Source organism: Lates calcarifer, linkage group LG1 (assembly GCF_001640805.2).
Source record: "Lates calcarifer isolate ASB-BC8 linkage group LG1, TLL_Latcal_v3, whole genome shotgun sequence".
Taxonomy (NCBI): Eukaryota; Metazoa; Chordata; class Actinopteri; family Centropomidae; genus Lates; species Lates calcarifer.
This window is the reverse complement of record NC_066833.1, coordinates 11,232,639-11,259,843: the sequence shown is the minus strand read 5'-3', so window position 1 is coordinate 11,259,843 and position 27,205 is coordinate 11,232,639. Positions and strand designations below refer to the sequence as shown.

Below are 27,205 nucleotides of genomic sequence, written 5' to 3'. Positions count from 1 at the left end.
TGCCTGCATCTGTTTGAAGTTTGACCAGTACATGTCCCTCACTGAGAATGTCCTTAAATGCACTGGTTACCGTCGGTCCGGATTTGGATTTGAGACATCTAACCCATGTGTATTTTGAAAACACGTCAATACACGTTAACAAGTATCGCAAACAATCATTTTCTGTGCAGTATTCAGACATGTCAACCAGATCGGCCTGAAACTGTTTGTCAATACCGCTGGCCAGGACACGATTCCTGGGGAAATGTTTAGCTGCTTTAGCATGGAGTGTGTACGCATCTTGACCCAATAGAAAACGCTTTACAACCGGTAACTTTACCGCCATCCCTGTAGACTACCTGACTGCTTTGCAAAGCTTGTTTACACTACTAAGCCCACCAGGGTGTGTTGGATCTGCCGCTTTCCAGAATGCAGACTTTCAGAAAGTCGCACAATTTCTTTGATTTTATCAGTGATGTTGTCAGCATGTTTTAGTTCGTGTAAAATAGTCTCTGCAACAGCTTGAATCCTGGTTTCAGTACCATACACCCCGTTTGAACGCAGATAGTCGGAGATGGCGGGAATGAAATGACGATCCAGAGCCTCTTCATGAGTTGGTCAAAATGTCCCTCATAAAAATACCCAGGGATCTCTGTCAAACACTCGTGATGTTTTTGGCTGGGGTGGTTGATCTGACAACCGTAGCACAACTCCTCCCAGTACTTGTATAACACGTTGTTGAGCAGATGGATGATGCAAATTTTCACGTTGTCCACAAACTTTTTAGACATCACACCAAGAGGGTGGTCAACAGTCTCTGCAGTTGTGATGTTTTCCGCAGCTTCATCCAGCTCGGCAGTGATTGGAGACACCTGCGGTGTTTCAAAAGAAGCTGATGCCTGTGGTGGAGAGGACATTGTATTCCAGGAGAGTATAGACGGTGATGATGGTGGAGTCTGAGGTGTCAATGTTAGTGATGCTGAGGCTTTCAGACTGCTGGGAACCTCTGTAAAAACAAGTTTACAATTAAACAGTGTTTTTATAATACATACACACATATGACAAATAATCATAATAATAATAATAACACACACACTACCTACCACTTATTGGTCAGTAGTCGGCTGGTCTGACGATTTTTGGTCTACACGAGACCATCTTGCGCACAAGTTGGTAAATCGTCAAAAACAAGACGTTTTCTAACACTCATAAAAGCAGCATTGATTTTGTCCTTTTTGATGGCATCGTCAACCTTGCTAAACACTCGCTGCAGAGACCTCCAGTCACACCACTGAATAAAAAACATGTCCTTAAACCACGAATGGAGCTCCTCGAGGGTGCGTGGATATGGGTGCGATTTCCATTTTTCACGCCCTCTGTCAGCTATTACACTATCCCTATCCACACAAACACTGAAGAAGAAAAAATCCTCAGGAGATATGAAACTCTCTGCCTCCACACGGTAAATTTCAGCCCCTGTGCGGCTCGACCACTGCACCACATAGAGAGCCTCGGGAAAACCAGGCTGATCAAGGTCCGAGCAGATCACAGAGCGAAACAGACGCCAGTCTCTTACAGACATATATACTACTATGATGTCTTTCACCTCTTTCATCTCATCACTGACAAAGACAAAATGTCCGTATTGTCTATTGTCATTCTGTGCAATATCTGACAAAACACAAACCTGGAGCATCACATGAAACCAAGTGTTAATACCAGATTTTAGCAAAAATCCCTGAGCACGTTGGTTTTTGGTGTGTTTTGAAATTGCACTTTTTTTCAGAATGACACAGAATTGAGTAAGCAAGGATAGATGAGTAATTTTTCTGCCTTCATCTTAGAAAAATCTGAATGACTTTATTACTGTCCTGTAAAATCATGAAATTGTTATAAAGACTGTTCTTTATACTATGGTAGCAGTAAAATGTTTCTCCTGTTTCTCCTGACAGCCTGACAAACAGAACCAGGGCTAAACAAACAGAAAAAATGTACCATGCTTATTTTAAAATACCACACTGGTTTCAGGATCTTAGTCACTGCTCTCAGAGCTCAGATGAGCCTGGTTACATTTCAGAGGAGATGGTCAATGTATTTTATTTCATCATGAGCTTTAAATGGAGTTTCACATTAAGTGTATGAGGGAAAACATTCAAAATTAACAGGAGAATCAGAGAATACATTATGTGTATACATCCAGATATCCTTCCTGCATTTCAACAGAATGGGCTTATAACAATTGGGCATCCAATTATAGTTAGATGAGAAGACTGATGCTGCACTCACATCTGCGCAGTAAACATGAAACATGAAACACAATCTACCTACAAGCATCTTTGAAGCTCAGTAATAAACATGTGGTGGAGGTTTGATAGGACATGTGCCATTTTTGCCTGCAGAAAGCAACAAGAGGAGAAAGACAAAGTGGCACAAAACTACAGGAGAGAATAACAAAGAGAAAGAGAGAGGCACAGAGATTGGATGCCCATGTGCTTGAGGGAAGTGTGGTGTACAGAATGTTCCATGTATGGTTTTTACTTTCTTGGAATGTCTGAAGTTTTACATATGTTTTCACTCCTTTAAGAATGTCTGAAATTTATTTATGTTTACTCCAGTCTTTGGGTTCATGTTTAGGTTAATAGCCAAGAACATACATTTGTTAATATAAATCTGTAGGTGTTAGAGATAAGGGCCTTCCCTCCCTTCTTTCTGTTTCTTGGAAAAGTGAGGACATATAAATCATAAAGACAACTAACATATATATATATATATACTGATGTTTAGAGCTGTTGGAGAGAGATCCATATTGGCTCGGATCCTCTCACAGGCTACCGCGGTGCTTGTCTTGATGCTGAACTTCTTTGTAATAAACTTCTATATACAAGAAAGATCTTCTCTTCATCATCTTCACAACAACACAATCAAATATACCACAAGAATTTGGCGTCACGAACTTCGGACGTGTCGTGACCTGCGGCGTTCCTGGCAACTTCAGCGCACCTACTCCCGCACCAGGCCAGCTGATTACGGTGAGCATTTCTCACTTATGGGGCGCTGGTTCGTTCGTTGATGTTGTGTGTGTTTGCTGTTTGGTTGTACCGTAAAGAATTGTGCTGTGTTGGTGTTTGGAGTGATGCTCCGTTTTAAATTGAAATTGTTATAAAGACTGAAATTGTTATAAAGACTGTTCTTTATACTATGGTAGCAGTAAAATGTTTCTCCTGTTTCTCCTGACAGCCTGACAAACAGAACCAGGGCTAAATAAACAGAAAAAATGTACCATGCTTATTTTAAAATACCACACTGGTTTCAGGATCTTAGTCACTGCTCTCAGAGCTCAGATGAGCCTGGTTATATTTCAGAGGAGATGGTCAATGTATTTTATTTCATCATGAGCTTTAAATGGAGTTTCACATTAAGTGTATGAGGGAAAACATTCAAAATTAACAGGAGAATCAGAGAATACATTATGTGTATACATCCAGATATCCATCCTGCATTTCAACAGAATGGGCTTATAACAATTGGGCATCCAATTATAGTTAGATGAGAAGACTGATGCTGCACTCACATCTGCGCAGTAAACATGAAACATGAAACACAATCTACCTACAAGTATCTTTGAAGCTCAGTAATAAACATGTGGTGGAGGTTTGATAGGACATGTGCCATTTTTGCCTGCACAGCCAGACCTTAGGTCAATGCTTTTAGAGCAGTGACCTAAGGCATAGCATAATGCAGCTTCTAAACTGAGATACAAAGTAATATGAAAAATAATATTCATAACAGCAACAATACGACTAGACGTTGGCAGCAGGGTTGAGGGAGCAGCAGGAGGCAGAAATACCTGCAGAAAGCAACAAGAGGAGAAAGACAAAGTGGCACAAAACTACAGGAGAGAATGACAAAGAGAAAGAGAGAGAGAGGCACAGAGGTTGGATGCCCATGTGCTTGAGGGAAGAAACAGAGTTAAAGTGATGCAGTGATTTTAAGACAGTTTGCAATAATCTTGTTGACAGTAGAACCTGTATTTTGTTTTGACTTTTATTTTACTTGCAAGTTCAGCTAATTACATTAAATAGATTAGATTAGATCAGATCAAATACACATAAAAAGCTAGTCTACTATCAGCTGTTGATGATGACCAGTTGAATAAAGTTGTTATGGCACCCTCCCCGTGTGTGTGTGTGTGTGTGTGTGTGTGTGTGTGTGTGTTGGTTTTGCTTCCTTTTAGGGGCGGGACGGGTTGCACTGGTCACACCTGTTTCATATCCACTCATCACTGCCAGATATCTACCCTGGTTCTCCAGCTACAAGCTGCCAGATCGTCTCAGTACCCTACGCGGTAACGTTCCGGCTGAACTACAGAGTCTACTCTGAATTATCTCTAGCGTTCACAGTGTTTTTCCTTTGGAGAAAGAAATAATTGTTGTTTGTTGTTCTTCGCCTCTGCCTAGCCCGACCAGCGCAGCCGTCAGTCCCTCGCCTCCGGATAAAGTTCGGTGGCCAGTCTTCCCGGTCTCCCGGTGGATTGCCGCACTTTCCCGGAACATCGGCCCGGCACCCTGGGCCACCCGGACCTGCTCCCCATTCGTCCTCCGAGTCCAGTTCTCATCCCCTCCTTCCTTTCATTAATAAACCTCGGAATCTCATCACTCATCTGTGCCTTCGTTTTTGAGTCTGCTTTTGGGGTTCTACCTATTGTTGCCGAAGCATGGCAAAAGTAACACCATTCGTATCCTGTGGTTGCCTATTATCCCTATGTGCAAAAATAACTAGGCTTAATAACTACACGTCAGATTATTTGGCCAAAAGTGAGTCAAGTCTGATATCTTACTCTGACATTAATTATACCATATACATCTATGCTAGAAGTGTAGAATTTCTGTAGGGAAAAAAAGAATGCAATAACTACAAAACTACAAAATTGAGCTAAAAACCCTTATTTATTATATTATTTCAGTTTAAATGTTGTAGTATGATGAAATAGTATATAATTGGCAGACAGAGAAGAAAACAGATGAGAAAATGGACAAAGTTGACAGAGCACAGTATATGCATTCTTAAATTAATACATTTGTCCTTATACTCAAAACACAGCTAATTAGAAGTCCAGGTAGTGCAGCAATTTGTGCCATTTTTGCCTGCACAGCCAGACCTTAGGTCAATGCTTTTAGAGCAGTGACCTAAGGCATAGCATAATGCAGCTTCTAAACTGAGATACAAAGTAATATGAAAAATAATATTCGCAACAGCAACAATACGACTAGACGTTGGCAGCAGGGTTGAGGGAGCAGCAGGAGGCAGAAATACCTGCAGAAAGCAACAAGAGGAGAAAGACAAAGTGGCACAAAACTACAGGAGAGAATGACAAAGAGAAAGAGAGAGGCACAGAGATTGGATGCCCATGTGCTTGAGGGAAGTGTGGTGTACAGAATGTTCCATGTATGGTTTTTACTTTCTTGGAATGTCTGAAGTTTTACATATGTTTTCACTCCTTTAAGAATGTCTGAAATTTATTTATGTTTACTCCAGTCTTTGGGTTCATGTTTAGGTTAATAGCCAAGACCATACATTTGTTAATATAAATCTGTAGGTGTTAGAGATAAGGGCCTTCCCTCCCTTCTTTCTGTTTCTTGGAAAAGTGAGGACATATAAATCATAAAGACAACTAACATATATATATATATACTGATGTTTAGAGCTGTTGGAGAGAGATCCATATTGGCTCGGATCCTCTCACAGGCTACCGCGGTGCTTGTCTTGATGCTGAACTTCTTTGTAATAAACTTCTATATACAAGAAAGATCTTCTCTTCATCATCTTCACAACAACACAATCAAATATACCACAAGAATTTGGCGTCACGAACTTCGGACGTGTCGTGACCTGCGGCGTTCCTGGCAACTTCAGCGCACCTACTCCCGCACCAGGCCAGCTGATTACGGTGAGCATTTCTCACTTATGGGACGCTGGTTCGTTCGTTGATGTTGTGTGTGTTTGCTGTTTGGTTGTACCGTAAAGAATTGTGCTGTGTTGGTGTTTGGAGTGATGCTCCGTTTTAAATTGAAATTGTTATAAAGACTGAAATTGTTATAAAGACTGTTCTTTATACTATGGTAGCAGTAAAATGTTTCTCCTGTTTCTCCTGACAGCCTGACAAACAGAACCAGGGCTAAACAAACAGAAAAAATGTACCATGCTTATTTTAAAATACCACACTGGTTTCAGGATCTTAGTCACTGCTCTCAGAGCTCAGATGAGCCTGGTTACATTTCAGAGGAGATGGTCAATGTATTTTATTTCATCATGAGCTTTAAATGGAGTTTCACATTAAGTGTATGAGGGAAAACATTCAAAGTTAACAGGAGAATCAGAGAATACATTATGTGTATACATCCAGATATCCTTCCTGCATTTCAACAGAATGGGCTTATAACAATTGGGCATCCAATTATAGTTAGATGAGAAGACTGATGCTGCACTCACATCTGCGCAGTAAACATGAAACATGAAACACAATCTACCTACAAGTATCTTTGAAGCTCAGTAATAAACATGTGGTGGAGGTTTTCAGTTTGACAGGACAAATAATTTATCACATCACATGAACAGGGAATCTGCTTCCGGCCATAATCTGAGGGCTCCTGATGTTGACTAACTGTTCAATATTTTGGCAAAATTCTTTCAAGAAAAGAAAAATAAATACATCTGGGGTAAGTTAACTCATTAGTTTTAAACAATGGTAAAATTGTTTTTCTTTTCTTTATTTATTTATTTGCCATATGACAATTACATATGAATACAAAGTGATCTGTGAGCATTCAATCTGTTAGACTGTAATTTGTTGGACTATAAGTTAGTATACTTTATGACACTGATTTAGCAAATAGGCTGTCTGTCCCTGTTTCCAGGACGGTGCATCTGAGGTGGATTTAATATAAATTAAATCCTATTACAGTATTTAATAATCAATTAAGTAATATTAATATTGGTAACATTCATATTTTTATTAATGTCTGATAGCCAGTTAACCGTTACATGTACAGATCCTCTACAGCAATATCCCACCCAAATAACATGTTGGCCGACTTTTGTGTACATTTCTAATCAATGACCCCATACAATTTTAACAAAGATATTTTCTTTCTTAAAGACAATATGTTGTAGATGCTTTAAAGGTGGAAGATGCACTATGATTTTTAGTCCAGGTAGTGCAGCAATTTGTGCCATTTTTGCCTGCACAGCCAGACCTTAGGTCAATGCTTTTAGAGCAGTGACCTAAGGCATAGCATAATGCAGCTTCTAAACTGAGATACAAAGTAATATGAAAAATAATATTCATAACAGCAACAATACGACTAGACGTTGGCAGCAGGGTTGAGGGAGCAGCAGGAGGCAGAAATACCTGCAGAAAGCAACAAGAGGAGAAAGACAAAGTGGCACAAAACTACAGGAGAGAATGACAAAGAAAGAGAGAGAAAGAGAGAGGCACAGAGGTTGGATGCCCATGTGCTTGAGGGAAGAAACAGAGTTAAAGTGATGCAGTGATTTTAAGACAGTTTGCAATAATCTTGTTGACAGTAGAACCTGTATTTTGTTTTGACTTTTATTTTACTTGCAAGTTCAGCTAATTACATTAAATAGATTAGATTAGATCAGATCAAATACACATAAAAAGCTAGTCTACTATCAGCTGTTGATGATGACCAGTTGAATAAAGTTGTTATGGCACCCTCCCCGTGTGTGTGTGTGTGTGTGTGTGTGTGTGTGTGTTGGTTTTGCTTCCTTTTAGGGGCGGGACGGGTTGCACTGGTCACACCTGTTTCATATCCACTCATCACTGCCAGATATCTACCCTGGTTCTCCAGCTACAAGCTGCCAGATCGTCTCAGTACCCTACGCGGTAACGTTCCGGCTGAACTACAGAGTCTACTCTGAATTATCTCTAGCGTTCACAGTGTTTTTCCTTTGGAGAAAGAAATAATTGTTGTTTGTTGTTCTTCGCCTCTGCCTAGCCCGACCAGCGCAGCCGTCAGTCCCTCGCCTCCGGATAAAGTTCGGTGGCCAGTCTTCCCGGTCTCCCGGTGGATTGCCGCACTTTCCCGGAACATCGGCCCGGCACCCTGGGCCACCCGGACCTGCTCCCCATTCGTCCTCCGAGTCCAATTCTCATCCCCTCCTTCCTTTCATTAATAAACCTCGGAATCTCATCACTCATCTGTGCCTTCGTTTTTGAGTCTGCTTTTGGGGTTCTACCTATTGTTGCCGAAGCATGGCAAAAGTAACACCATTCGTATCCTGTGGTTGCCTATTATCCCTATGTGCAAAAATAACTAGGCTTAATAACTACACGTCAGATTATTTGGCCAAAAGTGAGTCAAGTCTGATATCTTACTCTGACATTAATTATACCATATACATCTATGCTAGAAATGTAGAATTTCTGTAGGGAAAAAAAGAATGCAATAACTACAAAACTACAAAATTGAGCTAAAAACCCTTATTTATTATATTATTTCAGTTTAAATGTTGTAGTATGATGAAATAGTATATAATTGGCAGACAGAGAAGAAAACAGATGAGAAAATGGACAAAGTTGACAGAGCACAGTATATGCATTCTTAAATTAATACATTTGTCTTTATACTCAAAACACAGCTAATTAGAAGTGCATGTTTGTGGATCTTGATGATTGGTCTTTAAAATTAAAGCAGTCTTTGGTTTAATTTTAATTTTTTGGCCGTTCATTTAAACACATCTGTTTCCTGTGTGTCATTATTATTGACCAAATGAGTCATCTTTTAACTCATGCATCAGCTGCTGATTAGATCAAAGCATGTTGCAATTTCAAATTATCACACTATATGTAAATATATACTCCCATATATATTTTTTCTCACTGGTTCTGCCCTGCCTCTCCATAGGAAGCAGGGCCGGTTTTTGCTATGGGCAATCTATGTGAGGGCGCTCGTAAACAAAACAAAAACTAAACTCAAAACAAAACTCGCCAGTTTTCTAGATTACCGCTTATTTCCATGTCAAGTTAGTGGAATGGGCGCATTGTCACGTCAACTTGCTGCTGAGAGTCATACAGGTTGTGTGTGTCCGAAGAGGCAAGGGGGAGGGGGACGGGGGATCAACTTGCGACTGCAGAGGTTGGCAAGGGGGAGGGGGGCGAGGGATAGACTGATGCCAGACCACACAACACAAACTGCTTCCAAATAAGGGGCAGGGATGGTTCGCCCGGGGCGCAAATCTAGCCAGGACCGCCTCTGATAGGAAACATTATTCTCATCCATTTTGTATTGAAAGATAAAAAAAAATGATTAAAATATGTAATGCTACAAAATTACATTTCTATGTAGACACAAAACTTGTTTTGAACATTCACCTGAAGTGCAAAAGATTGAGACCCTTGATAGAGTTTTTACTGTTGCCTGTTCTGTCTTCAGTATTCTTTATATTTGAATGGGTTTTATTGAATAATTGCAAGGTAACTGGAAAAATATTTCATTTTTTCATATTGAGTGGATTCCTCCCTACTCTGCCTTTCCTTTCGAAAACAAACAGTTTTGTAGAGGCTTTTTCATGTCTTTCCACAGCCTGTCTGAGTCCCAAGAGCCGCTGGTGCATAAACGGGCAAAAGAAAGCTGAGAGTTGCATGCAGACGAACAGTCCCCCACCCCACCCCCCCTCCATGCCAGAGTTATTATGCCACACTTCAGGGAGACTCATTAAAAACATTCTGGAGATGCGAACTTTCATTCCATTTGCAAGTTATCAGTGCAGTTTGTCACAGCCAAAGTGCTGTGATGTAGCTGTGGCATTCTCATGAGTACTCTGTCAAAGTGCCCACCCCTTCCCTTTCATTTCTTGCACGGCTCCAACGAAATGAAGTCCCTGTACTTCCAGCAGTGGCCTGTTAAACCTTGATGACAATGATTGCATACATGAATTATCAGTGAAATCTCTTAAATAAGCAGGGTGAGCCGCAGTAGGAGAGATGGTAATAACATCTGGTCTACAAGAAGCCTTAAAAGCTTTTTTTTCTCCTCTGGATATGGAAGCAGAAACAAGCATGTACCCAGAAAATAGTAGCCCTTGAGTCTATCATTCTTTATCAAACTAGGCCATCCATGCCGTTGTTCCCGACCATTTGTACACAGCTATCAGACCTGGGCCTCAGAAGAGGGAAAAGGACAAGCCAAGAGAAAGTAATGATGTTTGTGATGAGCCTCAGTGTTGACTCAAGTCTAGCTGCTAAATCCCTGGACTCTCACAGCCAGGCCATTACACACACTCAGTGTGGTCCCCATAAGCTGGCAGAGGGGCTTATAGGGAATGAAAACATTCTTATTTTAGTCTGTGGTGACCACCAGATCACTGAATCCTGTCTTCACACCTTGTATGTTTCAATTGTAACTCCTTTCTCCAAATTTTGTGGCGCTCACCTTTGAGATTCTACCATTTGTTTGACTACCTAGTTTGATTTTGTGTCTTAAATGGACAGCCACAAGTCATGTTCTTGCTGCATCTTTCAAGTTTTAATAGCATGTGCATAACCTGTTGAAGGAGCACAATAGCCACAGTTTGGTCATTGAATGTTGCTTATTTCCTGTTAATAGTCAATTCAAAGAAACATAGTGGGCTCTTACAAAGAATATAACACCTCTTTATTCTCTGATACCGCTGGCTTCAGCAGACAGAAAAAATGGTACCAAGCAGTAATATAGTCAAGCCTATCTCAGTTTCTCAGTTTATTCTGGTGGTTGAAATAAAAGTGGTAGCTTTTGCAATGTATGACAACACAACCCACCCAAGCAGTTGCACCTATATATTGCCCTAGCCACCTTAACCCAGCCACTCTTACTTAACAGTCACACTATATGAAAAGGTTTGATTAGAATTTATCCAGCCAGTGTTGCCTGCCAAACCATCATAACGCCCATGTCACACTTATCTGTTGACAATCAACTGGAAAAACACTTGTGTACACAGTACGCACAAGCAACCATGTTTTTTTTAAAATACTTTAAATATATATTAATATATTAATTATAGATTAGCTTTGGATAAAAGAAATATCCACTATACCACCTGCATATTAGTTATTTGGGCATTAGTTGGCATTCATAAAAATTATTATAATCTTTATTTCAAGTTTTTTTTTACTAATTAGAATCATGACAAATTAGGTCCAAGGCCAATAAGAGACAGAAACTAAGGGATACAGAGACCAAGCCCAAAGAATGTACAGAATTCTCAGTCAGGCAGCAGCCACGATCTAAAAGGTTCAAACCCAGCTGTCAACTGTAATTAAGCTGCCTCTGAAACTGGAGTATTATATATGATGAATAACCTAAAGAATAATGGTTCCAGGCCACAACATTAAAAAGGCAGCTATGTGCAGTCTTCCTCCTGGAGACAAAGCTGGTGAGGATGGCAGCATTACCTCCAGTGACAGAGACCAACATGAGCTGAGTGGGGGCAGCTGACAGATAACAGAAGCTGTCAGCCTATAACCCAAAAACACTTCAGCCCTCTTGGTTTTAAGAGCTTAGCAGCTATTTCCTGTCATAGGGGTGCTCAGTTGTCCATAATATGACTACATCAGGGTTGGGAGGCTACACTGCTTTAGGGTGTTTGGCAGCATTTAGTGAGTCAACATGCTGATCCTCATTTCCATAGTCCACCTGAGTGCTAAGTCCAGCATTAGAGTGGTCTTCCACAAATACAAAAGCAGCAGAGCAGAAAAAACTGCCCTGCAACACAATGCTGCTTGAAATGCAAAGCAAACAAATATCACTCAGAATTTGTCCAAAACAAAAACAGTGCATCTTTTGTGCCTAGCACATTATGACACGGTCAGAGGGTTTTTTTTTTTTTTTTTTTTTTTTTTATTGAAATCCAAGCAATTATCTGAAGTCTCTCTCTTCAAAAGAATTGTTGCCCTGTCTCCCTGTGTTTTCTGACGGCATTATTCAGATGAGCTCTGCATTGCAGTCTAAGTCATGTTTACTGACCAAAGCTGCAGTGTGAAATCCAGAATAATTGCTCTCCACAGCTCCCCTGGCATTCCCTGGCACATTGTGCAGCTCTGCTCAGTTCAAGCTGGAAGTCCAACTGACACAAAAATTTCCAAAAATAAATGAAGTCAATGTTTGGTTTCTAAAATTTTTTATCTGACACATTTATCGTCATTACAGAATATAAAAAAATATTACAAAACTCACAGAAAAACGTAATTTACAGATATGTGAACATAGTCCCTACATGAATGCAGACACCTCTGCCCTCCCTGCCACTGAGAGAAATGGTTAAAGTCTGTCTTATACTGTATGTTTACCACCATCAACTTTCACACCTTTGTATGCCTTGAAATACGCCTGTGAAAAAAAACAGCATATGTAATTGCTTAAAATTGGCAGATAAGCAAAACAAACAGATGTGTCAGGGCACAGTGTGCACAGCTCATTATAGCAGAGCATACTTCAATGTGCAGCTATGCTGAGCGCCTGTACAAAATGACACATAGGGAGGAGCTCTGTGTGTGTGTGGTGTGAAGTGAGGCAACACTGGTAACAAGCAGATAACAGTCACACCACAATGGCATTGCCAGTGCTTTGCACAGTAACAGGTAGGGTAGGTGGGGCTCCATTGCCATTCAGCACTATACACACACACACACAAATGTGCACGCACCCTCACACATTAATCCTAAAGCAGCTGTGTTTCCCCCTGCAGGCATGTCAGTCTCCCAAATTGTTTCATGTTCTTTAGAGCGACTAAATAAAACCAAAAGGCAAACAAATCCTCCTGGGACAGAGAGGCAGAGAAAATACTTGTGTCGGATACTTTGTAGTTCTGCCTGTGTCTAATACTTTCTAGTCTGGTTTCTTCAAAATGGCATTTTCTATTTGAGCTTGACTCTGAAACTCTGGAGGGCTTTAACAGGAGGAAGCATCACTTAAGGACCTACTGCCATCTGTTGGCACTGAGTGAAACTGATTATCAGTCTGTAAAGCTTTTATGCTCTGCTGTACTGTACAGTATATTCCTTTGAAATATGCATGTTGACTTGTACTGGTATTAATTACCCATTCTATTCACAAAGATTCTTTCAGCTTCCTCTTTAACTACATACTGTACTTCTTACTATAAGCACTCCAGTGTGGTAAAAACTTGGTTAAATGTATTATAGCTGATGCTTAAATAAATAAATTAATACTCAAGCATGCATAGATGGATCCTCTCCAGTGAGAGATGATGGTCCCGTTTGAAGCTCAGGCCTGTACATGTAATAAGTATCACATATAGAAATTTTGGTTTGTTTAGAAAATGAAAACTAATTAACATCACTTCAAGGAATGGGATTTAATATTATAGTTGTACTCAAAATTCAGAGTTTGTTTTCAGCATACCATTAAAATGGGCAGTCTGTTTTTAGACTTGTTGTGATGAATGCACATGGACCTCTGTTTTCATAACATCTTGAATCACCATCTTGCTCTCGTTTTTGCATGCATGACTGAACTATAATTACCATTTAAAGTGGGATAGGAGTGAAGTGAATGAGATCGTTGTTTGCACCTCAGGTCATGCATGCCAGGCTACCTTTCTTGATTACTTGATTAGATGAGGATAGAGATCAACCAATGGAAAATTTCAGGGGATAGGGTGATCTGTGACACAACAAATTGATTTCTACAATAACTTCTCCATATGATTGGCTGCATATATATGACTGAAATTTCTTCACATTTTTCCTAATCGCTCCAATAGTTAAGAGTAATTGATATGTTTACACTAGAATAGTTATTTGATGTGGCCATACGTACCCAGTAATAATAAATACAGTAGAAATGAAAATCATGAATTGCCATTTATTTTAAAAAGTCAAACTGTATGGTAAAAGAAAAAAAAAAAATCCTACAAAGCTAGCATGGTTCTGTTACATAAGATGTATGGAACAATTAAATTTAATTTCATGGGGCATTGCCACCATTACCACTGCTGTTTGAAACAGCACGGCTCCATTACCAATAATGGAGACACAATCTAAAAACTGGCAATAAATTCAAAGTCGTCACATAATTGGCAGCTACGTTAAATGAGGTTACAAAAACAAATTTGCTTTTCAGAGGACCAAGATATCATGGCTACACAGTTGGACCTGTGACTTAATGTAATAGCTATGAAATATGCCATCAAACTGGCTAATTTTAAAGGGGAATATCTTTCCAAAACACCCCTTCTTACACGAAAGGGGGTTCAATCTATATAACTGTTGCACTGTGACTGGCTCCTGGAGGAGAATAAAGGAGAGTACGAGTATTGAATCAGAAAACAAGTTGAAAATAAAAACAGTATTAAAGCCCTTGCATTACAGTTTAACTAGATATGAGGAGGTAGAAAATAGAAAAGGAAAAAAGAAATATAGACAGACTTCTGTAACAAATCTTTCTACGGCATCTGGTGCTGTATTTATGTAAAAATAAAAAATCAAGATGATAGTTATAGCTCGTGGTCCTCAGTCTGCTTCCTCTTCCTCAGACTCAGACTCTTTGAAAAAAAGAAAGCAGAAGTCACCATCATTACTATTCTCAGACATCTGTCCATATGAAGCATTACAACCAGTGTCATTTGAACTTAGAAGTGCTGTTGCACTTCTAAGAAAAAAATACTGAATGAAGGGGGTAGTTATATCAGTTTGTTATTAGGCACAAGTGAGATAAAGCAGAAAATCATGGCATGTTTTTCTGGCAACCTACAGATGTGGGATGTAGAAAAAGCAAAGACAGTGAGGCGTTTACCTTCCTCTGCATTCTTGAGCCATTCAACAAACTTTTTCATCTGTTCAAGGAAAACACTCTTCCCTTTGGCTAGGTGGGCTTCGTTGTACCACTTCAGAATTGCCTCCTCACTCAAGACATCCGCTTTAAAGAACATTTAAAAAAAATAAAAATCTAGCAAACATGACATCAACCTCACAGATGCTTCTACAGGTGCTTGAAAAAGACATGTTGCCAGGCAGGTTGACAACATCAATCAAGACAAACCTTCAGCTGTAATCTCTGGCCATCTGGCATAATTCACATGTGCCTTCATAGCTTCCCAGTACAAAATGAACTTTTTCCGTAAATGTAACTGTTTAAAAGGAGCCTTATGGGCACAAAAAAGAACTTACCTTTGTAGAGCAGAACAACAATTTTCTGAAAGGCTTTCATGAAGTGGATATTGTCATAACAGTACTCTTGGATCTTCAGCAGAAGAGTAAGTTCAGAGAGGCCCTGGGAGGTAAAAGCCTTCAACAGTGGGCTGTATTGCTGTGAATGTAAAAGAGGGAAAATTCTCACGAAGAAAAAGAGGGGGGTTCAGGATATTTTTATGATTTCTTACATTACTTCCACTTTACTGGTAGAATGGCTTTGGGTTAGTAAATCAATTATCTTCTCTGCTAAGTTCAAAGCCTACAGCAGCCTGGATTTTGAAACATCTCCAAGGCACAATTTGAAGAGCGACATCTCTATGTTTCTTTAGCTCTCTTGATTCTGAGTGTACTGCCATTGCTGTTACGAGTCAAGGTACAGTAGAGCCATATAACAGAGGTGTCACCTTTAAGTGTTTGATGGCTTGTTCTGTGACTAGCTCCTCCTTCTTGTTCCACTCCATTGAGCTCATTACGCTGGACCAAATTAGTCCAATCATTGTCTGCTCAGAGATGTTGTTCTTCTTGATTTCCTCTCGGATGTAGGCAATGATCTGTAAGGCCCAAGAGCAGAGATGTAACAAACATTATTAGCAAAGCAGGCAAACCAGTGGCCAGCATATGCAAGACTTTTTGCTTATCAACTCCTGCAGAAGTCTGAGGTACGAAAGCCCTAGAAGGATACAGGGGCTTGTAGGAGCAGATAATATAATCAAGACTCCTCAAGACAAAACGGACAGAGGTTAAGAGGAAAGCAATCTTACATAGTGCTGTCAAACAAAAACGTACTTGGAGTAAAACAGGTCTAAAATCTAACAACACTTACATCTTTGAGAGGGTCCCCACGTAACATCAGCTCCTGAAGCTCTTTCTGCAGCTCCTTGCGAGCACCTATGGACTGCTGGTTTCTGGCAAAGTCCGAAAGCTCCTTGAGCCCAGCGTCTGTGAAGTACTTCGAGAAGTGCTCACAACTGCGCTTGTTGGCAGGGAACAACTCCTGAAAAGGCACATGGTCAAATATTGAGGCAGACTCTCTTCAGCAGACAAGCCTTGTTCAGCAATTAGGAAGCCTTTGTTCATTAACTGCCTGAGCAATGGATGCCTGGAACTCTGCTTGGGGAAAATAAAATGAATAATCTGCCTGAATCTTATTTAGAGTTCACAGACATAGTCAGCCCTTTTTGTGTAGGGAAGCATAACTCTTCACCAAACCCTTGTGAAGATTTTGTATTTAAGGTGTAATTCTCACCATGAGCCTGTTGTCCATGCCAACCTTTCGGAGACTGGCAGCAACAGAGTTGATGTCCTTTTCAGAAAGCCAGGATTTGAAGAGTTTTACAGCAAAGCACGCTGAAACACCTGAACAAATGCATAAAAAGTGAGTCAGCTGTTAGTGACAGACCTGCCAGGATAATGTTTAGGCCTGAGTAATACATTGGTAAACAACTCCACAGGATGAGATTAGACAGGTTTTAACTGGATCAATGCCTCAAAAGCAATGATGCAGTCAACAAAATGAGTTTGAGCCACAGGTATATTAAATGTGAATCGCCATCTAAACAAAATACATTGTGATTTCAGTGAATATCATTTTAGTGACAGTTCTGTGATATAGGCAACTCCCCTCTGTCATTTCTGTTAAAAGGCCGTGATACATCAAGCTGTGGTGATCATCACTATTGTGGACCAACTAAGGCTGTCCCTCAACCAGTTTTTGTGGCCAGTCAAACAGTTCAGACCATTGATTCAGTACTTTGTGGAGGTCTTCTACAAGTCTTCTTGGTTAAGTCTCTACAAGTTGGTGTCATTAGTTACCACTCACATTTACCATGTATCAACTTGTGAGGAGAAAGGCTATAACAGTGTTTATCCCAGTGGGGAAACAATTTAATTTCTTCTTAACATTTAAAAAAATGCAACAATGAAAAACAGGTGGTAAAGAGGGAAGGAAAATAAAGAAAACAAGGCAGAAGATGATTCTCTCCCCTCTTCAGATCTGCTTATTTCATCTCAGTCCAACTACTTCTACCTGTGGACCTTATCTGCTGAACAACCAAAAACATAACTAAGCACATTTAGAGAGAACTTTGTACCTTCTTTGACCAGATTCTCATTGAAGAGGCTGCTGAGAATGGATGCAGAGATATTGCCATTGGCCAGCAGAATTCCTGTTAGCATGGCCAGCTTGTTGCGCTCAGACTCTGTGAAGCCCTTGAGAAACAGCAGCAGCTGCCACAGAACAAACATATAAACACAATCCTTTAGGCTGAATTTTGAGTCAGGGTTGGAATAAAGTGGTCAAGAATTCAGAAATCTGACCTAGACAGGTACTGTATGTTTCTGTAAAAAAACAAAAAATCCCACAAAACCTTTTTAATCTCCTCCTCAAATCCCTTCTCCAAGTATTTGTAACGCCTGATGAGCTTGTTAAAGACCTGAAAGGAAACATAACATGTTTTGTTCTTTGTACTGGCTAAAATTTAGATTTTTAACTTGCTTGTGATAACACTGTAAAGTGAGCAAGAGTTTGATATTCACCTGTGCATATGCCTGCATGGTCTCCATGTCCTCTTGTGCTTTGAAGAGACAGAAGTCTGTGCATGTCACGTCATCTGACAAGGTGCCCCCTGGGGCTGTAAAGAAACACACTGTGTGAGTCTTAAGCCTCTGATGAGTGGATTTATTTTTCACACTTTGTTTACAGTTGCATAAAACTGACTAAGATAAGATAAGTCTTTATTTGTCCGACAGCAGGGAAATTTACATTGTTACAGTGGCAAACAGGGATAGCAAAAATAGAAAAAGACATCAATAGGGAAACAAATATTGGTAAACACAAAACAAAATATAAACAAGATAAGAATCAGAATCAGACTTTATTGTTTGGACATACAAGGAATTTGTCTTGGTATATCAGTGCTAAAAACAGTAATAGTAAACTAAGAGATAAAAAAGTAGAAGTAAGAGTAAAAACCAAACACTACATTTACAAGGAACATAACTATAATCGTAAATTGTAGAGTGCAAATTATAATAATATTTAACAAGTTACAAACAATATAAACAGAACTATATATACATTAATAACAAATGTAAAGATTTTTTTAATGTTTCAATTGTGGTAGCCATCACAAGTAAAGACACAACTACAGGCACTTGTTTGCTCTGATGATGCATTTAGTACTTAGCTGTATGACCACCTAACTTCATCTCCATCATGTTAATCATGCTAAAAAGCCACTGATAAGTAATGCTACTTTTGAAACGTTTTTTGTAAAAGCAGATAAAATCCAACAGTGTCCAGCCACTTACCCAGCATTCCGCCGGCCACCAGGATGTCGAATAGTGTCTCAGCATAGCGTCGGTAGTCAAGTTTAGCACCAGAGGCATCAAGGAACTTTGCGACAGCTTCCAAATCAGTGCCAGTTTGATTCAGACCTTGCACAATACTTTCCTGAAACTGGGATGGGTCAAACCTCTCCTTTTCATCTGGTGAAAAGAAATATATTTCAGTTCATCCCTGCCACTTACATATGCCAGTAAATACATGTCAATGCATTTAAGTTTTACATATATTTAAATACATGTGGTGTGAGCGTACTCTTCGGTGGAGACTTGGTTGATGAATAACAGCACAGCATAAGACTATCCTAAAAAGATATTCAATTATTATTATTAGTGTGCAGAATTGTGTGATTATTATGTTAAAGCTTCTTACCTCTCTTTCGGGTTTTGAAACGCTGGCCTGTTAGCGTAGGCTTCTGCTGCCTTTGATTACTCATAAAAGACACTCTGGGAAATAAAAGGGAAAGGAAATAAGATTACCTAAGGAGAAAATGAAAATCATTTTTCTCCATCTCCTAAATTCTCTGCATCTGTCTCTGAAAGACTGAAAAAAAACTGCATTGTTAAGCAATACACTATGCCTGAGTACAACTATTCCAGCCATCCCTTAATTGTATTACACAAGTGAAAACACAGCGTCACAAAATATTATATATCAATTTTAAATTGGAATTAATCACAAGAGAATTATACTAGAAACAAACAAGGGAACAACACTGGACAAACCACAGTGGATGTGTGTATAATCACACATGCAGTGCAAGATATAACAAGCCAGTGGGGCATGTAATGATCCCTGATTGCTGGCCGCTGGGTATGAATAACTCACACAAATGTTCGTTAATGTTAGAGTAGCACTGTTAACGTTACCTCCGGCTGCATGAGATCTGGCGTATTCATATCGACTGACCTGGATGTCAGTCTTCAAGCGTTCACAATTATGATAATGAGCTATCAAACGACACGATGTTAGTTAACGCTACGTCTCCAAAATAATGGCTAAACAAGACCTGCCACAAGACTGTGACTTAAGCATAAAGATTTTTAAAGGCGGACAGAGCCAACCCGGATGTCTGACTTCAGGCAGCACCGGGAAGCGTTAGCTAACTACAGTCCGCTTCAGCTTCCTTTATTTCTCTGACGCACTGCTACAGTAGGCTTAAATATATGACCACTAACTCATTTACATTGGCCAAAAACAAACAGCAACTCACCGAAATCCTCTTTATGCGCAAAAACAGTCCGTGAAGTAAAAACTAATACCACTGGACCACAGTACCACCAGTTCCAGGGATAAGGAAATTGTAGACGCAACAGCGCATGCGCCTGGACTCTATCTGGGTCACTACACTTGTGTGGGGAGAGTAGTTCATAAACTGGACAAAAACTGGAAAAGAAACTGTGTCCAAGTGATATAAAAGTACAGTACATTTCTTAGTGGATGTATTAATTAACACAACGTGGTTGCATATAACTCTGCCTGTCATGCAGAATGGACTAATGTAACGACAGTCCTTATAGTTACCCCCCTGTGCGGTTAGAAGTCATTTGGCTAACGAGTTAATGAATAGAGGAAATCAAATAATTAAAAAAAAGAAACTTAAGCTGAATCAGTTTCATGGCCTCCAGAAAAGTATGTAGCCCGATTTAACCCTCTGTGTTAACACAAAAAAACTGACACGGAGTTAATGTAATTAAACGGTTGGTCTAGAAGTCGTTGCTATCTAGAATGACGACACAGGAGGGGAGTGTTGTGCTGTCGGGTGTATCTGTCCGTGGGATGAAGGGAAACCTTTAATGTTGCGTTACGGTTCATCTCGTAAATCTTGGATCTAATACCACGAACTTATTTAAACATGGTCTAATAACATTAGCTCTTTTTGACCAAAAGATTGAACTTTGTGCCTAATAATTCATATTGTTTTCATAATGCTAGACCAAGTATTTCAGAAATACATTACCGTAACTTCTTTCATTCATTTCCTAGAGTCTGTCTCGTATGCACTGTAAAACATTTAGTTATGCTGTCTTAATGTTTCATGAAGTATTAGAAATGCTTGGTGTTTTTTCAAAGTTAGTCTTGGCTGAGGTTTTTTTATTTATTTATTTATTTTTAGAAAGCTTTGTATCACGACTGGACTCATGAAGTACGCTTACATTGACAACATTTGAAGGCATCACAGCCCACTCTCCTCGCCCCCACCCCCCCCCCGCACTGGAGGTGATTAGGGGACGCTGAAGCTCAGAAACGCCGCTCCAGCCACTCCCAACGCCCGGCGGACACTCCGCTCTCAAGTCCACCCAGAACTCCATTCAAAGTGCTGAGATTCGGATGAGAGCCACGTCCACCCTCATCCAGCACCGCTGACACGAGTTAAACTGAAGAAAGCGGGGAAGGGATTCAGGAGCCACTCGAGACTTGGAGAATCACTTCTGGGATCCTACTTTTGTCCGTAGAGTGGATTTAGGACAAGAGAGTGCAACTCTTGCAGAGATACAGAGGTAAGTTTAACATCTTCTCTTTGTTGACTAGGTGCTGAAAATGTCTCGACTGCGAGCCCTTTCTCTATATTTGGGTCATCTTTGATCCGTTGTTGTACTCGCGGCAACTTTTCTCAAAAGTTAACTTTACATGAGACCGTCTGCTTCCAAACTCATTCATTCCTCCTCAATTCGAGCATGAGGAGGGGGTGGGGTGTTTTTTTTTTGTTTGTTTCTTTCTTATTGTAGAGGTTGGAGAGTAAAATTGGCAGGAATGAATATGTCCAAGTTGAGTTTCGCTGTTTGCATCTTTATCCAAACCAATGTGGAAAAAAAACGTGATCGCTAATTACCTACATCTGCGGGCTTAAGCACCATCTTTGTCATTCAAGAGTCAAACCTCTGCAGACCCCGGCGCAGATGCGTCAGCTCTCAAACTCATTGCGAGTTCAAATCTTTTCAGATTATCAAAGTTTGGCTTATTCGGCACTGGGGCACCGCGAAAATGGCCCCAATAACAGCAAATCTTCCTATCAGTATCATCAATGTGTGCAGATTTAAGTCTACTCTCCACTGTAGGGTCACTCAGAGTAAAACAACCAACATCCTTTTTCGCTAAAATTATATCCTTTCGTCGTTTACACTACGATCTGTGGATAAAAAAAGAGCAATGTTAGCTGTAAAAGTGGATAAACTGACTGAAGGTCCAGTAAGCTCCCCCTGGATTTAAGAGACCATAACGCTGGTGACTGGAATAAATTACTGCTCAGCATGGACTGTATGAATAAAACTATTGACCTCTCTGAACATCCCAAAGTCCCCCCTTGTCAAAGATGACTTGCTTTCTTTCAGCTGGGGTCTCCTGTGGGATCCAGTCTGGAACTCATAGAATCAAACAAAGGGGGGAATACCATATGTGAAGAAAAACTGTAGTCACTTTAGAAAGAGTTGTATAACACTGTAGTATTAAATACACTACTATTACATTAATGAAAAAGGTGACTAAAACTAGAGAAAGTTCATATAGCATAAGAATTCTGTCAAGTCTTCATAGAATGCCACAAAAAACTATCTAATGTGTGTGTTAATGCATAAATTACATAGGTCTGCATTTCTAACTGATAGGATTTCAGGTCTGAGTCAAGGCCTACAGCAACTGCTGATTGTACTCAGTCTAAACATAAGTTTGTCGTTGATTTTGATTCAGATTTTTTTCTCTAAAGTATGAGCGTTTGCAGTCCAAAAATAGTCATGTTTCTGAAGTATGCGGCCATAACTGATCCAAAACATTAATTCGGTGGAAACGGTACAAACTCACAGTCTTTTGAATGTTCTAGTTTGTGGCTTGATTGCCTTGTGATGCAAGATAATTTCTACTTTGAATCCAACAGCTTTTCAACTCCTAATTCCATTTGTGAACTTGAAATCCCAAGAGGATCAGATAAGACCTTTTTTTTTTTTTTTTTTTTTTTTTTTTGAGGATTGTGTCTTTCTCTTTGTGGTTTTCCACAAATATGTCCTGCCTCTGTTGGCCAGAGTCTCAGTTGGGAAACCAGATGGGAACTTTATTACCCTCACTGATCAAACAAACAGTGATGTAAGATGACTGTGAAAGGTAGTGTGTGGTAAGCTTTCAGAGTAGCAGAGAGTCTCCTGGAAAAAGTAACAACCATTTAGCTCAGACTTGGACGATGGCAGTGTGTGGGACTGTTGTTCTAGTAGTTCGTCTCAGTGGGAGCTTGTTGGCCGGTCTGTTTTAAGTTGCTGCTTTTCCTAATGTGCCAAAAGCCTCTTCATGAGCACTGTGGGGTGAGATGCTATGGTCTAATGTGGTGTGTATAGAGGACCAAAGTCCCTCAGCCAGTGCCATGGTGATGAATAGTGTTTGCACTTGTCTGCCCGTGCAGCTTAGTGTAGTGAGGCGTACGTCCTGTGTTAGCCCTGCATCAACAGGGACAGGCAGGGGCACACACATGCAGTTCCACTGACTGGACAATGAAAAGCCTTATGCAGGCTCTCTTACAGAAAGATTTTCTGAATCCAAGAAGCATCAAAAGTCCTCTGAATGATACACACTTACCTGTGCAACAAAGCAGATCGCATTGTGATTTTTGCTTTCTCTTGTGTCACTTTACGTTACTTTGGAGTTGGAAAGGCTTAAACTTGCACATTCTCTTCAAATTCACCTCCTTAACTGAGAACTTTTCTCTGTGCTGTTTGACTCAGAACATTTTTCCACTCATTCTACTTAGCCGCCTCAACTTTATGTCCATTGTCTCCGTAAGCAGCCAGAGTAATAACGCTGTTCATTTTAATTCAGCTCAGTATTGCTTTAAGTGCAGTACTGCTTTCTCCATTCACTTACGTGAAACCAAGCCAGACCAAGTGTTTGCCTGTTGTGTGGACAACGCCGAAGCTGCTAACTAGTTGGAACATTTTAGTGTATTCATATAATGCAGTGAAAAATTGCAACCTTGCAGGATTCTCCCACTGTTGTGGTTCTGCCTTGAGGAACAAGAAAAAAAAACAACAACAAAGTCTTCAGGAATATATATTTTTTTATGTATAACCCCACCCTAACACAATAAGTCAATCCCATCATCAGGATGCAAGTGTCAGATTGCCTCAGTAGCGACTGTGTTTCCCTTACAGTGGTGAGTGAGTGCCCTGTCCAAAGAAACCTGGACCTGCCATCGTTTAGATCTTTTACCTCTCTAATCCTTTTGAGGCATGCCATGTGGCTGTGTGGCTAAATATGAACATGCTTTGCTTTATGCAGCTGATAAAGCATTACTTCACGCTGCTGTTTAGAGTGGCCAGGGTAAGTTGAAGTTGAAATCAGAGGATCGCTGGTCTGTCCATTGTGTCAATCACTCTTAGTTCTTTAAGTGTGTTTATATTACTGAGGGAGATAAATATACATAAGGGACAGTTTAGCACACTTAACCAGCGCTGCTCCAGTGCTTATGAAGAGAGGGGGAAATAGCAAACATTTATCTGCTCCATTTGTGAATATAAATAAAAATTAAAGCCCCTGAAAACTTGATTTCCATTCCTCACCTTTTCTTGATAGCATTACATATTCATTAAGAAATAAACGTCCATCAAAGAATAAGTGTAAATAATAAAATACATTTTCATTCAGCTCCTTCACATTCAAGGTCCTGTTATTGTGCATGCTGATTCTATGTCACACTTAAATAAAACAGGGAATTCGTTAATTACATTAATATCACCTGTGCTTTCCCCACCATCAGGGTCAGGTCACGCTAGCATTCAAACCGCATCATTTTGCTGTGAATTCAGTTCATTCCAGTGGAGTTGCTATGACACATGGATTCACTTGTGTCGATTCATTAAATCCAAAAGAATTTTTCACATGAAACTTAGCGTGCAGGAAGTTTCTCCTGTGAATTTGCGCTGTTGACTAAAAGCAAGCAGTCCTGACAGTGCTGACCTTTTGAGGGAACCGCAAGCCAGGGAGTTCAAAACAATGTAAGCTATTGTAGCTTATTAGCTATGTTGCACCTTCCATTTTTATTTCACCTCTTCTCAGAGTATACTTAAAACTACTTCACTAAAGAGTTATGTTTTTAAGACAATTATGAGACAGGAGCCACTTATATATATATATATGTGTTTTAAATAAGTTGTATGAACTTATTGTCTTATTGGCAACTGAGCTGAGCTAGCACGCTTTCTAACTGATCATTAGTTGGCTAATTATCTAGGAGAGCTTCATTTCCATAAATTTTTATTGAGCCAAATGGTGTACACTGGTGACCAGGAGAGTAAGTGGCACAAACCGGAAAAAAACAGAGAAGCTCTTAAAGCTATTGCGACTAGCGCTAACCCAGCTGGATAGTGTGTTAGCAGTTAGCTTTCTAGCTGCAGCAGTTCACCTACTAGCCCAGTGAGTAGTCACTATGTCACCAAACCGCTAGAACCAAACATTATACAAAGATGTGCAGATTTAGTTTGCTGTTCTGCTTTTTGGGGTTTCTGGTCAGAAATCAAACGTCTGCTGTGAGAAAAGACCTCTATCAATACATTTTGATTCAAATGATGCTAAATCTAAGTGATGTGTTGCCTTTTTCCAACTGAGTCCCCACCCACTTAAAATTGGTGAGAGGGACAGTCAAAAGAAACCAAAAAACCCCTGAAATCTCATGTGACATTACCAGAACTGTTCCAACATTGGCAGATTATTTTGTGATCATGTAATACCTCATCACTCAAAGTACGAAGCTGATTAAGAAAATATGTTGTCGGAGTCTCTAAAGCTGACACATCAGTCATCTGGTGTCTTTTCAATGAGGATTGCATGCGGTCAGTGGATTAATTATGGTGTGGTTGTTTGATCCTTTGTCATCTTGGCTGCCAGCTGTAGGCTCATGTTTTGGATATCTACTAGTCTTGATGTGTCCCTGCTATTTGAGCTGTATTGTAAATAAAGAACAGTGTTTGTTTGGGTTACAGGTTTATGTTTAACCAGCCTGGATGATTGTGTGACATGAAAACCCAACTTGACTTGCACACTACTGAGCTAATGAGGAAACATTTTGTGATCTTAACTTTATCAAAGAGAATATCTAAATTTAAAGGTATCAAAGTGTGCCGTTTTGACAGAAGACAGAAATCATGGATTCACAGTTATTAAGTGCATGATGTTCAAAAACATTCTCAGTTTGTTCACTCTCTTAGTGTGTTTGTGTGCCAGCCTTTGCTCGCACTCACTGGCACAGATCTGCACCTGGAGCGGTGTTGAGGACTCTGGATTCCAGGTCACTTTCCCAGGCAGCTGCTTGCTCTCTTCCCTTCTAAACCTCTGTTCTCTCTGTCCTGGCCTGCTCTTTGGCACAGCCCCATGCCCTGCTTGCTGCTCCATTAGGGAGGGCTTTAATCTCCATCATTGCCAGCAGCCTGTGATATTGTGACTTTTCTGCCCCGTGACAAGGAAAGCCTGATCTGAGGGCAATTTACAGACTAGACTATTACACTGCATAATAGATTTTATTATCATTTGTTTGCACATAGACACCACTGTGTTCTCAAACAGCTGCTCTCAATGTAGAATTGACACCAGTCATCTCTCAGTTTAGCTCATCCAGTACCTATTTTCCCAAAGACCACATGTCCTTGTAGACTACAAACTTGCTTTGTTAACCATGATGAATATTTTGACCATTCTAAAACTGATAATCACTCTAAGCTGTTTTACTTTTAATCAACTACATACATCCAAACAAATAAGAGCTGATGTATTTGCTCTTGCACCACTTACATGTGAATGCTTGAATGGTTGTTGACCTTTGGTTAGATGACTTTTTTCCTTTCTGAAGGACCGACAAGAACACGTGGTCTCAGTCTAGGGTCTGTAAATAATATATGTACATTTAATGGTGTTTTTTCATGATTTCCCCCACAGCTTGATCTTGCTGGGAAATGTAGGTCAGTATCAGAGGCAGGAGAAAAAGCGTGTATCATAATATTGTTCAGCGACATGCATTGAAATCTCAGGTCCAGCCCACCCATCAATACTTCTGAAAAAATCTCTCACTCATGTTTTGTTAGCTCCTCTAAATACAGCACTTTAATCTGTGGGATTTATATATCAAATTCCAATTTGAAATTTCATTGTGTAACTTGTACTGAATGTCATATGTAGGATCAGAACAATGACTCAGTAGTGACCTTCTCCTCACATTTAGTATGCTTTATCTGATCTTGCCCCAGAATGATGCATATTGCGTGACACCAATGGAGGGTGGGGGTGGGAGTGGTAGGGATGGGGGTAGGGCTGCTTAGTTGAGTGCCAGTTGCAGGTATTAACATTGAATTTATATTGCTGATTTGATTGCTTAATGGCAGGTAGTTGTTCCAGGAAGTGCTCAAAAAGAAACACATTTTGTCCATTTTTCATTAAGAGTTGTCAGCTACAATAAAATCTGTATTCAGGTCCAGCCATATGAATTTATTATTATTATTATTATTTTTGGAAGAGAATCTGTTTTTGACTCTTTTGTTACATTAAGTATTTAACATGCCACATTTAAATGATGTGTAAACCATTCCAATCTGCTACACATGGTGACTGGAGAGTGTGCTCAGTTAAGGTGGTATGCAACCAGAATAAGGGCAGTTGGCCATAAGTTTTTCTACATCACTGATTCATCAGATTTGGATTTG

The 27,205-nt window shown here is 39.9% G+C and overlaps 2 protein-coding genes across 5 annotated transcripts in view; one reads left to right on the top strand and one right to left on the bottom strand.

Moving 5' to 3' along the window:
- Positions 1–13,845: 13,845 nt before the first annotated feature.
- LOC108902820 (eIF5-mimic protein 2-A) lies at positions 13,846–19,889 on the bottom strand. Its single transcript, XM_018704827.2, has 12 exons — positions 19,750–19,889; positions 18,909–18,982; positions 18,503–18,679; positions 17,729–17,823; positions 17,560–17,625; positions 17,284–17,419; positions 16,440–16,549; positions 16,017–16,187; positions 15,598–15,744; positions 15,170–15,308; positions 14,796–14,918; positions 13,846–14,544 (listed from the first exon to the last, which is right to left on the bottom strand). Exons 2-12 carry the CDS (start codon positions 18,970–18,972, stop codon positions 14,513–14,515), a joined length of 1,260 nt encoding a protein of 419 aa, XP_018560343.1. The 5' UTR covers positions 18,973–18,982; positions 19,750–19,889; the 3' UTR covers positions 13,846–14,512.
- An 840-nt stretch (positions 19,890–20,729) lies between these two features.
- The window catches only part of myo1b (myosin IB), a 58,473-nt gene continuing 51,997 nt past the window's right edge, over positions 20,730–27,205 (top strand). For 2 of the 4 annotated variants that reach the window (XM_051070148.1, XM_018704822.2), the window contains exon 1: positions 20,732–21,037. The gene's annotated coding sequence lies outside the window, so the exon portion shown is untranslated. Of the gene's footprint in view, positions 21,038–27,205 lie in introns of all 4 variants that reach the window. The other 2 variants (XM_018704818.2, XM_051070145.1) reach the window with 2 other exon arrangements.

Excerpts from the sequence above, each read along its gene's own strand:
- LOC108902820 (XM_018704827.2), bottom strand. The coding sequence starts at position 18,972 with ATGAGTAATCAAAGGCAGCAGAAGCCTACGCTAACAGGCCAGCGTTTC. Across the intron at positions 16,188-16,439 it reads GCATGGACAACAGGCTCATG|GAGTTGTTCCCTGCCAACAA; the intron begins GTGAGAATTACA and ends GTGCCTTTTCAG. Across the intron at positions 14,545-14,795 it reads GCTCAAGAATGCAGAGGAAG|AGTCTGAGTCTGAGGAAGAG; the intron begins GTAAACGCCTCA and ends TTTTTTTCAAAG.